General features: G+C 30.8%; 1 protein-coding gene across 1 annotated transcript in view; it reads right to left on the reverse strand.

The window, feature by feature from the left end:
• LOC129222614 (CD151 antigen-like) overlaps nt 1–14,382 on the reverse strand; it is a 66,128-nt gene that overhangs the window by 11,793 nt on the left and 39,953 nt on the right. Inside the window, exons 4-5 of the mRNA XM_054857139.1 lie at nt 8,239–8,313; nt 1,723–1,821 (exon numbers count right to left, since the gene is read on the reverse strand). Of these exons, the coding sequence (XP_054713114.1) occupies nt 1,723–1,821; nt 8,239–8,313 (174 nt within the window). The remainder of the gene's footprint in view (nt 1–1,722; nt 1,822–8,238; nt 8,314–14,382) is intronic.

Consider the following 14,382-nt stretch of genomic DNA (forward strand, 5'->3'; position numbering starts at 1 on the left):
ATTAATGCAACATACCACTCAGATAAATATTTGGATGGATTCTATCCACATGGTCTTACAAGAATTACATCAATCCGTTTTCCAGGTACAAACCCTCAAAGAACTCAAATAACTTGTAAATCACTCATTTACTTTACGACGTGCACGGTCCTCCTCGAAAATGAAAGTTATGTCATGTGACGCGTATTTAACAATCAGGCTTGAACAAAAAAAAAAAAAACACAGCAAAATTTTGCTGCAGATTACGGCAAAATAATCGAAAAGTAAACAACTTAAACACCCTGATCACAGGAAAAGCCTTAAAACAAAAGCCTAATTTTATTTCTTTATATTCGAGAAAAAAAATTGCAACAGATGTTTCTTTTCAATGATTTTCTTCACGCTGTAAATTTTAATAAAAGCGTTCATCCGGAAAGTTGAGTTGAAGCACTGAATAATAATTTGAATGGAGGAAAGCCTTCGAAAAATATGGATTTTATTTTGAAATCTAAGAGTCATAATTAATAGTTTTTAATTGATATCTCCACTAATTATTATCGGAGGATTATGTTAAATAGCCAAACATGAAGACAGGAAGATGACGAATCCATCGATACCTGGTTCGATGGTCAGTTCACTGTCGTTCGGGAGAAGAAGCTTGGACATAGATAGATAGATAGATAGATACTCAGATTTTATATGTATAAGATAGCTGCGTGCCCGGCGTTGCACGGGCTACCTAAAAAATGTAAGAGCAGTCCAGTTGATGCTTTTGTAGTACACTGACACTAGTTTCTAACGCGTTAAGGAATAAATAAATGCGCGTAAAGCAAGGTTTAACTAAGGTTAGGTAACTAAAAATAAACTGCATGTAAATCACTCATTTACTTTACGACGTGCACGGTCCTCCTCGAAAATATAAGTTATGTCAAGTGACGCGAGTTCAATACTCAGACTTGAACCAAAAAAAAAATGGCCAGCGAAATTTTGCGGCAGATTGCGGAAAACTCCCAAAAAGTAAACATTTTAAATCCCCTGTGATTACAGGAAAAGCCTCAAAACAAAAACAAGAGTTTTACCTGTTCTTATTCGAGAAAAAAAAATGGCAACAGATCTTTCATCTCAATGATTTTCTTCACCGCTATACATTTTAATAAAAGCGTTGTTGCGGAAAGTTGAGATGAAGCACTGAATAATAATTTGAATGGAGGAAAGCCTTCGAAAAATAGGGATTTGATTTTGAAATCTAAGAGTCACAATTAATAGTTTTTAATTGATATCTCCGCTAATTATTATCAGAGGATTATGTTAAATAGCCAAACATGAAGACGGGAAGATTACGAATCCATCGATACCTGGTTCGATGGTCAGTTCACTGTCGTTCGGGAGAAGAAGCTTGGACATAGATAGATAGATAGATAGATAGATAGATAGATACTCAGATTTTATATGTATAAGATACTGTCAAAACTTGATTTGGATTTCCAGCTACTATAAAATTCATTTGCTAAATCCTAAGCTTTTTAAACTGGCCAATTTACGTGCTATTAGCATATTTTAACAGCATTTTAAAATGTTATTGGGCATGTTTAGACTCAAGCTCTGCAAAGCAAATCTTAGGTTAGAGTATTAATTCTCGCATGGAATGGATTTACATTTTTTCAAAATAAAAGTATATCACTTGAAAAATAAGCAAGCACAAGCCGTCAAAATCACTAAGAGGCTAGTAGAACTGTTTCTTACCTTTGTTTGGGCGAGGTCAAAAGCTTGGGTAATAGGTTGGTCGACGCCGTATTTCGTTTTCAGCGTATCCTTTAATTTGCCTTCCATTTCTGACACACCCTTTGAGAAAGAAAGCAATGATATGCTTGAATGCTTCTAGAATTCAAATTGAATAAAAGGTTTCACTACAGGCACAACTGACATGACAGAAGATGCTTTCTCAACGATTATGGAAGCATTCTTTAGTAAATCAAAACAAAAGAAATTATATGCAAAACAAACATAATAAAAGGTAACGAGCAAATAATAAAGCATATTTAATCTTATAGATTTAAACGAGCAATTCTTGTGGGTATGTATATATTTCGTATCTCGGAAACGGCTCTAGCGATTTGGATGAAATTTTGGATTTAATTGTAGTTTAGCATTCTAAGTTCATCTACATCAGCGTTTTTTCTGTAAAAACGCGATTTTTTTCAAAAAAGAGTTTTTTAATATAAAGTCTAATTGAGTTCAGCCTTGAAAAAAAACTGTGAATTGACACATAAAGCAGACGATTTGCAACCATAACAATGAAAATTTGTCCCTTCTCGTTTTAAAATTTTAAACTTGCTTAGGGTTGCCAGGCTTGGCTGATATTAGCCACTTTGGCTCATTTCAATCACACTTGGCTAAAAACAAATTCAAAAGCACTATGTAAGTCGAAGTAAGGCTTTTTTTTTTTTTTTTCAAGCAAAACTATTGCTTGACCATCTTATTTTATTTTATTTACTTATATTCTTTTTTACACTTCAAATAGTTTTATATGTTTTTTAAAATCCCGCATCTAAATTTTATTTCGAAAAAAAACATATGTCTAGAAGCAGTTTATATTTTGTTTTTATAATTGGTTGGAGTGTCTTGTGGATCATCAGTTTTTATGGATAGCATGCTATGTAGCATTTTCTGGCGTAAAGTGACCAACTACACTAAAAGTACTTATTCCAAATGAAAATCTAGATTGGGATAAAATCGTGAATTGCAACATAGTATGAAAGGAAATTTTGGGTTAAAAACTGATTTACCCACAGTAAAATTGGCTCCAAGTTCAAAGTCTTTTAATTAATGACAGGAAAATTGTACAGTGGAAACAAAATGTAGGGGAGGCCGGGGTAATAAGAGACAGGGGTAATAAGAAACGCAGTCAAAAAATCACAAATAAAAAATATTCTTAGAGAACTTTAAAAATACGTAATATAAAGAACCATATGTATACTTGACTACAATGCACTTATTTAAAAGTTTATAACATGTTTTTAATTTTTTTTTTCATGCAATGAAAAAAAATTTCACGTTGATCTTACCTTAAAATGTTGTAGGTGAAGTGTTTGGGAGTTATTAATGTGTTTGAACATGTAAACTTCTGACCAGTACTATTTTTTGAAATCTTGAAAGTCTCCTTTATTTACAGGTTGTAGGCCAGTCTCTTATTATCCCATTTTTATTTTTTTGTAGGAATAATAAGAGACAGGTGCCTCTTACTACCCAATACTAACAATTTTGTTTGTTTCAGGTAAAATACGACGGGTTTGATGGTTAGTCTAAGTTTCGCAAGCTCATAGAATAGTTTTTTTTTCAACATAGCCTAAATCTAAAATCAGCTATACTCATCATAGTAAACCATATTTAGATGTTATAAATGTATGATTTTATGTGTAGAATGTCTGTAAGTTACTAATAAATCACTACTACTTCATTAGAAAATAAATAGCTCAAGTTCATTTATACTTAGGGACTAGAAGAAACCTCTAATAATACATACTTTAAAGATACGTTTTGTACCTACTTTCGACTATACTTTAGAGAAGTTTTAAAATATTTTCTGGCCACTTAAAATTAGATTGATGTTTTTGATCGATCCTTAAGGTTATGTTCATTAATTAGAACTATCATTAAGTCTAATATTATGTTATTTAGGACCTAGAACTATAAGAAATGAATTTCAAACACATTTGTAAACATTAATTTTTGAGAAAAAAAATATTTTTTTTTAACAGATGAAAATATCAAAAATTAAAAAATATTGGCAGATTAAGAATTGCTTGCAGATGTCTCTCATTACTCCACAGGATTTTACCTTGCTATGTTTGAAGAGCCTTAGTTTCTTATTATCCCACATGTGGTTTTTAGAGACAAGAATTTATTGAAATTTTTGAACATTTTTTAAATCAAAATATTTAAGTTGAATAATCGCCTGAAAAATCAAGAGGAGTCCATTTAATGCACTTATATGAGATAATTGTTTCAAGTTTTTTGGAATATTAGTATACATTTTATTTTACTTCATTTTATTTTTGTCTCTTGTTACCCCTTTTATCTCTTATTACCCCAGGCTCCCCTAAGAGATAGTTTAAAGCAAAATGTTGATTTAATTGCATTCAGAATCTTTTTTGTTTGGTACTTTAGTGTTATAAGAAGGTAGCGGCGCATTTTCAATCATTTTTTTTTTTCATATTTATTGTCGCGATGTTTGGTCTTAGAAACTACTTTTTTGACAATACCGTGCGCTAAATATTTATACGCAACCAGCTCAGAACTTCCCTAGGTGGATGACTGTGGGGAAGAGGAGGCCAATATTCAGTAGTAGGCTTCTTATAGCTGAAATGATTATAATGCTGATGAAGTGTTTACATGTATATCTCTCGCGTCTTGGAAGCATCGAGAACTTTAATATTTTGTTAACGTGATGCTTTCCAAGTATGTTTAAAAAAGTATCGAACTTTAGAAAAATACGAGTCGACAAAAAATAATTCTTTTAAAGCCGAGCGAGGCTCGGTCGTCCAGGTACTTAAAAGTTAAAACCAGAAAACACAATTTTTTAAAAAATTGTGATAACACTTGAACACGAAGCGCGAAAAACTACTTAGACGTGAATTAAGGACGTATAACGGTTTAATAAAAGGTAAGGTCCGTAATGCCTTGTGATGAATCCAGAAATAACAAGTGTGTTACTAGTAATGTTTGTTACTGCTACTGGGTAACATTCTGTACAAAATGAAAGTCTATTGTACTTAAAATAAATTATTTCTAATTTTTCGATTTTTCCAAGCATTCACGCGTGAACCATGGTATAAACATGTTTTACCAGAGTTTAACAGTTTCCTTTTTTGAAAATCTTCTAGTGGAAACTCGAAAGTATCATTTTAAAACGAAATTGTTATTTTGAACATTGAACCATTGTTTCTTATTTACACGATATTGGAATAATTCCATAATGTACCATGTACTGTGATGTAATTTTAGTATAAAAACCTAAAACATCACTGCCTAAATATGAGATCTACGAGATTTTTCAAAACGTTAAACTACAAGGGTATCAAAGCAGCAAAAAATAAATGAAACTTAATAGGATAAAAATAGAGGTTACAACTTAAAAGCAATAAAAAGTCTTCGAGATATTTTTACGAAAAGTAGTGTGGTTCTTGGCATTTTAAACAAGAGTCAAAATGTGTAAAAAAAATAGTTTAACATGTTATAATATGGTATTCTTGTTCAAATATGTTGTCAAATAATATACGCAAAGGTAAGTAAGTGTAACATCCTACCTTGGCTGTAACATGCTTTAAGAATTAAATATACAGTCGACTCCCGCTACAACGCGATTCGACTTACGCGAAATGGCTATAACGCGAGTTTTTCACGAGCAATGAATTTTAGAGCTAAAGCGAATTTCTCGCTCACAACAAGAAAATATTTGAAATATTTGAAAGGAATCGTGGTGCTAAGTGTCTGATTTGTTATTGACTACTAAATATTGACTTCGTAAATGCACTTACATCCTTTTAGCATCACTGACTGCTCAAGTACTTACAAACCGCACTAGTCTAAACATCGCTTTGCCAAGGAAGATGGAAAAAAAAGCAAAAATTTGGGACAATTTAAGAAAAGGTAAAGATTCTTTATACGTTTGAACAACTAAAAAGTGGATCGGAGGTGGCACTACAATTAGGTATTAGTGAACCTTCCATAAGTGCAATTAAAATTCAAGAAAAGGCAAATCGTACAAGTTCAGAATTTAGTTTTAATATGAAGTTTGCAGAGTAGTGTCTAAGCAAAATGCAAACAGTATGAAATCGGAAGCTGCTCTTATATTGTGGATTATAGAGACCCTGAAAGAGGGGCGTAATCATAGACTGGAAACGTTATAAATGTAAATGTCAAGCTATTGTATTTAAAAATATATTAGAATAACGATCTGATTGCGCAGCATAACTTATCATCTTCAATTTTTAAGTTATAAATGTAACTTATTATTGTATCTACTGCACAGTACTATTTTAGTGCAGTGCTTTATAATTGCTACATACTGCACGACTTGTATCATTTTATTTTATGTCGACCCATTGATTATTGATTTTGTGCATCGTACCAGTATTCTATGTTGAATAATTCAGCGTTTTAAAAAATACAGCAAAATTCAGCTCTTTATATAAAAACCGGTAATATATAGTTAATAAATGGTTTAAAACAGTTTGAAAGGTGCTTAAAAATGTGTAAAATAATTGGATATGTTAATAAAAAATCATATACAATGCCTTTTTCCACAACGCGAAATTTCGACTTACGCGAGGAGTCTTGGAACGCATCCAAGTCGGGATACGACTGTACTTGAAAATAGGGAAACCTGTGTAAGTTTTGACCACTTGCGGTGCACTACTTTAGTGGTCAACTTAAACAAGGTGGTCAACTTATAGAGGTTGAATTATATGATATAAATCTAATTCTCTGCCTGAAAATAGCGGTCAACTTAGACAGGTGGTCAACTTTACAGGTTTTACTAATTCCAAACCTGAATTCCAATGGGAGAAAGCAACTATGAAAGAGAGAGATTTTTGCTCCATTCCCATTCTCATTGGAAAAAAAAAACACTTGTTCCTAAAGTTAAGGGTTATAATTCTTTATATTTTCAAGGGTTACAAACTTCTTTTCAAAAAATGTCAATATTTAAGATTGTCCAAACGCTATTTTACTGGATGGCTTGAAATGGAATGACCATAAATCTCGTCTTAAGAAGTTAAATGCAAAAAAAAAAAAAAAGAAAGGAAAAAGAAAACATGTTTGCAGGTTGAGTTTAGTATGACGATGCTAATTCATCTCACTTCTCATCGCATTGAAAATCATATCGTTAACCGATCAAGTTTCAATCAAACAAGTTCAACACGTTATGTTTAACTATAATACATCTAATTTTGCCTTGAAGAAATACTAACTCTTCATGCATTATTATTCTTCAAATCTTTCTTCTGAAAGGATTACTCCCGTAGAACATGTTTAATCAATTTGTTTACTTGATTCCTTAATTTTGTTTTGTTGTTTTTTTTCCTGTACTTTTTATACAGGGTATTCCGTTTTAACCTGCAATACCTCTATTTTCGCAACCGTTAGTCCTAGATGCATACTTCCAATTGCAAAAATGTTCTAAATCAGATGGCGAGTTAAAATGTTGAAAGTTTGAAGCAAAAATAAAAATGAGTCAAAAAATACAAGATATAACTTTTCATACGGGCCCCAGGTTCACTTACTTATAATTAGGGAAATTTTCTCTATTGAAAAATCATTCTATCAGGAAAAGTTTGACATTAGTACGACCAATATTCATCGAGCTATGAAACGGAGCGTTTTGCGACTTACACTACTTTTCACTCGCCCTCAGTAACGCCTTTTGGGAGTAAATATAGCTGTTAACAACAGTTTGAAATTATATGTGTGCGTATTGTGTGAGTTTTCAATTGTTCGAGGTTTTGTAGTGTGTTCTTGCGTATCATGGCATAACATTTGCATTTGTTTTGGAATAGCAATGAAAAATATAAATACTTAGTTTTTTCTTTTACTTCGACAACCTGACATTCCTCTGAAAGGGCGATAAGTTCCGATCTCATCTTTTGTATGTTCCCTTAAAACTTTAAACTCGAATATCTCCTTGAGATTTGATCGCACAAATGTCAAGTTTTTTGTATAAGTAATATTTTTCAATCGAGATTATTTCCCTTCATATTAGTTAAGGGACCTAATAACTAATCTAACTAATCTAACTAATAAGGGACCTAAGGGACCCGTATAAAAAGTTAAATTTTGTATTTTCTGACTCATTGCTATTTTTGCTTCAAATTTTCAATATCTTAACTCTGCATCTGATTTTGAACATTTTTTGTGATTGGAAGTATACATTTAAGACTAACGGTTGCGAAAATAAAGGTCTTGTAGGTTAAAACGAAACACCCTGTATATCTTGTTTGCATAAGTATTTGATAATTTGATCTCTTACACGATTTCTGTATGGCATTAGGATAATATCCAAAAGGCTGCTGCATTGGAAATAAAAAAAAAAACTTCCGCAGGACATAAGACTGCGAAAGAATAGGTTTCATAAATACAACTCAACTAACGTAACGCAGCAAATTCTCCATTATTTTCCATTCAATGAGATTAATCAAGCTCATTTGTAAAGATTAGTAGATTTTTTTATTTTAAAATAAAAAGAAATGCTTCTAAACTTACTTTGTCTTGGAAGATAATTGCAAGAACACCAACGGCAAGTTCAGACCCAAGAATTATGAAAAGGAATATGAAATACTGGAAAAAATAAGGAATTTCTATTTATATACATTGAAATGGTCAAATACAAAATGCTTTTTTTCTGAAGCTGTGAATTTAAAATGAACATTTGTGGCTAAAAGACCTTAATCGTTTCCACCTTTCATCCAAAAATATTTTCTCACATTCTTACCAAGTAATCACCATAATTTTGAATGTTTTCAAACATTTAAAATTATTGGTGTATCCGCTAAAATTTCTCATATAGCATCAATAATAGTCTCAAGACTAATACTTTTTTTTTAAATTCAAGATATCCCACAAAATATTTTGTCCCTCCTATTTTATCAAATCCGTTATAAGGTATAATTTCATGAAAAAATGGTTTTCAATTACATCAAGAGATGGCAATACATTTTCAATGAAAAGACTTTGATTAGTTATCTGCAGCCATTTGCTTTGCAGGTGAAAAGAAACAGTAATTATATAAGCAATTTCTTAAACTTGTATAAACAATTAAAGTTGCGTATTTTTATTCAATGTCAAGTTCGTTACCTTTTTTTTTAATGCTAAAATTACAAATTTAGTTCTTTCTTTTGCTTGAATATCATTTGTCAGTTAAATATTAAAGGATTTTGCTTCATTTCTTAATGCTATTAATTAACATGTAGCCTTCTGAAGATAGTTTGCTGTTACTGTCAAATCCGTTACTTTGCTACAAATAGCGGATTTGAGTTTCTCAAATTAAGTTCTTTTTATTGGAATTCAAGAAATCACCAAGTATTAAACAATCACACTCCTAATTAAAGAAAAACAAAACACAAACAGTGCAACTAAGTTTCAGAACTTTTTACGAACTCGTTTATCTAAAATCAATTTAATATGTTTTGTAACGGACTTGACAATTTTTGCACAGTTCGGCAAAAGAAAAAATGCTCAATTAATTTCATTTTTCAGAAACACCTAACATATACATGAACAATATTTTTACTTTAAATGTGAAATGGAAAGAGGAAGAAATATGACTTTCTTTTATTGTATGATTAATTGAAAATGATTCTGTAGCACTGGCAGGGGTAGAAGTGAGCGACTTGTCACATATAGGACATTTTCCGCAATAAATATAGGACAAATATAAGACACATTACATGAATAATTTTGCTATGAAAAAAGAAATAATACATATCATATATTATTTATTTATTCTTATCAATGATTTCGTTTTAAAAAATCCCTCAAATAAAATTATTCCTTACATCTGAAATGACTTTCCTGTAGTTGAAAGAATAATTTTTGAAAAAAAAAAAAAACAAAAAACAAAAAAAAAAAAAAAAAAAACAAAACAGCGTATTTTATAGACGAAATAGTTAAAAAAATTTGAACAAAGAAAATTTTTATTTTTTCTTCCTCACTCATGACCCAAGTACTAATTCCACTGCTCTTACATTTTACAACTAAACTGAACCCTTTACCACTTGTATTAAGAACAAACAGAGCTTGAGAAGGATCCTCCTGACGTTTTTCAGAGTCTTCTTTATGCTTGAATGTTTTAGCATGGTGCCTCAATTGTGAAAATCCACTATTGCTTATGGGCACTGAACAGTTGCAAAAATGGCAAAAAGCGGTAAAATCATCTTCTCCTTTAGTGCACCATGCACCAAAATTTGTAGAATCAATGTCCTCCTGGTTCAACAACAACAAAAAACAGGAATATAGGAAATATACGACATTTTTCAAAAATATAGGAAATATAGGACGATTTTGATGCTTTTCTTGAAAATATAGAAAATGTAGGACATATAGAACTACTTCGATCCCTGCAGTGGTGAACCTGACGTACTTCAAATTGCCTATTTCTGTAAAACCGTTTTCCCTGCTTCACTTTACGGCATGGTAGAGCCGCATTCCAGCGTATTTCACATATCTTATCACTGCACATTTTGGCAGATACTTAACTAGTTAAACTTAATAAGTCCCGAAATATTTACATTTATAATATGACAAACAGCAACGTACGTACATTGAACTTCCACATTTAAAATTAGCAATGGAGAATTTTATAAAACAATAAATTGGGATAGGTCAATTCCTCCGAGGGGATTAAATAAAATAAAACAACGTTACTTCAGAGATTAACCCATAGACTAATAATAAGAGTAGACCGAGCTATGGCAACCCTTTTACTGCTCATAAACCAAACCATGTGACTGGTGGATATCCTAGCAACAGCGGGCGTTAATCGTAGCAGACGATCAACGCCAGCGCGAAATAAAATAAATAGAATTGATGGAACACGGAAGAATGATCTTTTATGGAGTTCGATTTGTAAATTTGTTATTTTAAGTTGTAAATATTTTGTTAATATAGTGAGTTTTTCGTTTAGATAGTATTGTGCATTTTCTTTAGTCAATTTCAATAACTCTCTAAGCAATAAAAGATGCAAGCGACCAAGAAGAATCAGCAAACGGTAAGATTTTTAACTACAGTTTCAATTTAACACTTTCAGGGGCGGTGGTAGCGCTGTGAAACCACCAATTTATAAATTTTTTTCTCTTTTTTTCCGAATGTTTTGAATCAAGATCGCTCGAGTCCTCTTCTTTTGAGTTCAATGAACAAAATGAGATGGCAGAATAACAAAAAAATATTTTTTTCGTAGACTCAATTTCTTGTCCAAATCATCAAATTTTCAATTTTTCGTTTACCCCAAAATTGGAATTTTGTTTCAGATTGTAAAATTTTTAATTAGCGCTGAAAGAGTGAATCATTTTTCTTGATTTTTCCTGAGGTACTAAATCATATTGTTCTAAATGATTCAAATTCATTTTTACATATGTAAACATGTTTTTGTCCTTCCCCAGATGGGGGGTGTGAATTAATGGGGACACCACCCCCAGCGAAAAAAGTTACCAAAAAAAAATTTTTAATTGAAAAATCTATGTCTAGATGATCAAATAAACCTACTTGTGGTGTTTTTTCTTCATATTTCTCAAAAATTAATGATGCGCCCCTGAAAGGGTTAAGATACCGATTAGTACATTTTTGCGTTAACGCAAAACGTTTACGCCATTTCGTTCACGCCAACGCTGACAGCTCCAAATGAAATAAAAGTTACCGAAAACTGATCAAAAACTATTACTAATGTCAAAATAATGCATAACTAAAAGAAAAACAGTTCAATCTCTGCACCTGGAAGTTTTTTTTAATGAAAACACATTGTCTTAAAAAACATGTCGAATGCCAAACTATAGATAATGCTGCCATCTAGCAACCATGCTGCCAAAGTCTTCGCCAAGCCCTTCCACTAGTCACATGATACATCTATGAACCAATTTTCTTCATCAGCAAGAATGAGAAAGCTCGGTCTACTCTTATTATTAGTCTATGGATTAACCTTAACTGGATCACAAATGTGGAATAAATTGTGTTATGGATTAAAACAAATTGATGCAAAACAAATGTTGACGGATAAATTAACGAATTATTTTAAAATATCTGATTTTATTTGCAGTTAAAATATGATGAAATATTTTATTTTTCAATAGCATAGTTAAAAAATTTACAATTTATACCTATTATTTTAAGTTACTTTAATGTGTAGTTGTAAATAAACATTTAAGATTCTTAGCTGTAATCTAGCTCTCATTGTGATTATTTCCTTTTGCTTTTTTTTTGTTTTCTTAAGTGGTGTGCGAGCTTATCGGACTGTAATTACACTCTTTTTTCTTGCCTAATCTATCAAAGAATTTATGTTATTGGATTGAGGGAGGAGTCATACAATAAAATTAAGTAAAATTAAAAAAAATACATGAATAAAAAAAGAGAAATTAAATAAACCAATATTGAATGAATTTAAAAAATATTCAAAAATAACACGATAATAAAGTAAAATAATAAAGAGAAAGAGAGGGGGGGGGGGACGTAATATAGCAATTCTATGTAATTTAATGAGGCACAAAGTGAATAGTTAAGATAACTTACTGTTTTCTTAAATGAACAAATTGGAAATTTGTTTTGAAAATTGCAGTTCATAAAGAATAAAGTAATTTGTAACAAAAAAACTTGCATTCAAATATTATTTTCCCTCTTTGGCAGTAAACTTTACCCCTTCAAAAAAGAAAGAAAAAGAAAAAAAGGAACATTTTCATTTTGTCTCACGTTTGTGACAAAGTGAAAAGTAAAATGATTTTCAAATGAAATATTTTCTATTTGATTATTGAAAATATTTTTCATCAGAAGAATGAATGAATGAACGAATAAATAATGAAACTATAAATAAAAACATAAATAAAAATTTGTTTAATTAATGTATTAAAAAGTAAATGAGTGAATAAGATAATGGATGAATAAGTAAGCGAATTAATAAATCAAGTGATGTCAGTGAATCAACTAATAAATTGATACGTACATTATTTAATAAATAAATGAATAAGTGGTTGGAAAAACTAAATTTTTTCTTGTGCAAACTACAACTACGTTATAAAAAATGTAGTTAACTACAACTACGTTTTTCAAAATGTAGTAACTACAAACTACTTTTGAAATGTAGTCATTACTTTGCAACTTTGTAAAAAATAATAAATAAAAAGCATACACATACACACCGTTTGTGGGTTGAACAAAAAAATTCAGAAAGTAGTTTAGATTAATAAATTGCTCATTTGAACATGGAATGTTACTAAGAATTATTTATTCTTTCTTCCCTTTAATTAGCCAATTCGTCATTCCAAACATTTTTTACGATTTTTACGAATATTCGCTGCAAGAAAGGATTTAAACGTTGAACGAATTCAACCTTCAAACGTTTAATCCTTTCCCGACCAAGAATATTTAATTCAAGAAGGTCAACTTGGCTACTTGAAATGTAAATAGATGAAGTCATGATTTGATTTTAATTATACACACACGTAACACATACGTAAAATTGGTTTAGATGATGAAAAACATTTCTTAAACAAACAAGAAAATCTTTAATTTTCATTATAAGAGTTAATTTTATAGGATCATATATTTTGTAGGAACTAATTAAATGGTTTTGAGCTTCAAATTAGGGGTCCAGATCTGGATACCATCTCCTTTCTTATGCCACTGATAAAATGAAATGAAAGCATTTTTCAATTTTACTCAATAACCTCAAAACATTACAGTATTTAATAATTGATTTTTATTATGTTAATACACCAACTTTCAATCAGTAGAAAAGAAAAAAAAAGAAATAGTAAAAATACCAAAAACGGTACTAGTATTTATGATCGAATATTAATAAATATCCAAAATATGAAATATAACTATAAATGCTTACTTTTCTTCAGTGTACAATTTTAAACTACAGTGAATCCGCACTACAACGAGATTCAATCTATGTGAAATGGCTATATGTAGCGAATTTTTCGCGAGTAACGAATTTTGGAGCTAACGCGAATTCTTCACCCTGCAACCCGAAAATTTTCGGAAGGGAATTGCGGAGCTTAAGTAACACCTCTTTTTTTGGGTACTGAATATTAGTTTCGTGAATGAACCTTCCCCTTTAGCATTATTGAAAGCGGAAGTTCCCTACACTGTACTAGTCGAAAAATCGCTTTTTCAATGTACAAATCCCCACTCCGCATCTTTTTCATTCTAAATATGAAGTTGATGATCCATAATTTCACATAAGTTTATCTGAAGTTTGAACATTTAAGGAAAAATAGAAAGTTTTTGACAACTAAAGAAATGCAAACATTTTCGATGTTTGTGCGTCAAAGTGCGTCAAATATAATTACTGTATCTAATCTATTGTACAGTACTATTGTAATGCTGCATTTTATTATTGCAACATACTAAAACGTATTGTACTGTTTCATTTTATACCATTCTCCTCCATCGATTTTGTGCATTCTAACCGTTTTTATTCAATAACACAGTTTTTTTTTTAATACAGTAAATTTTCAGTTCTCTATGTTTAAATGTAATAGGAAGTTAAGAAATGGTTTAAAACAGTTTAAGGGGTGTTTTTAAGTGTCTAAAATAACTGGTATGTTTATAAAAAATCGTATGGATACCCTTTTGACCCCCTTTATCCCACCCTCTGCCATAAAATACAAACGCGGTATTAAATTGGCAGTTAACAAT

This window comes from Uloborus diversus, chromosome 5 (assembly GCF_026930045.1).
Source record: "Uloborus diversus isolate 005 chromosome 5, Udiv.v.3.1, whole genome shotgun sequence".
In the NCBI taxonomy this organism is placed as follows: Eukaryota; Metazoa; Arthropoda; class Arachnida; order Araneae; family Uloboridae; genus Uloborus; species Uloborus diversus.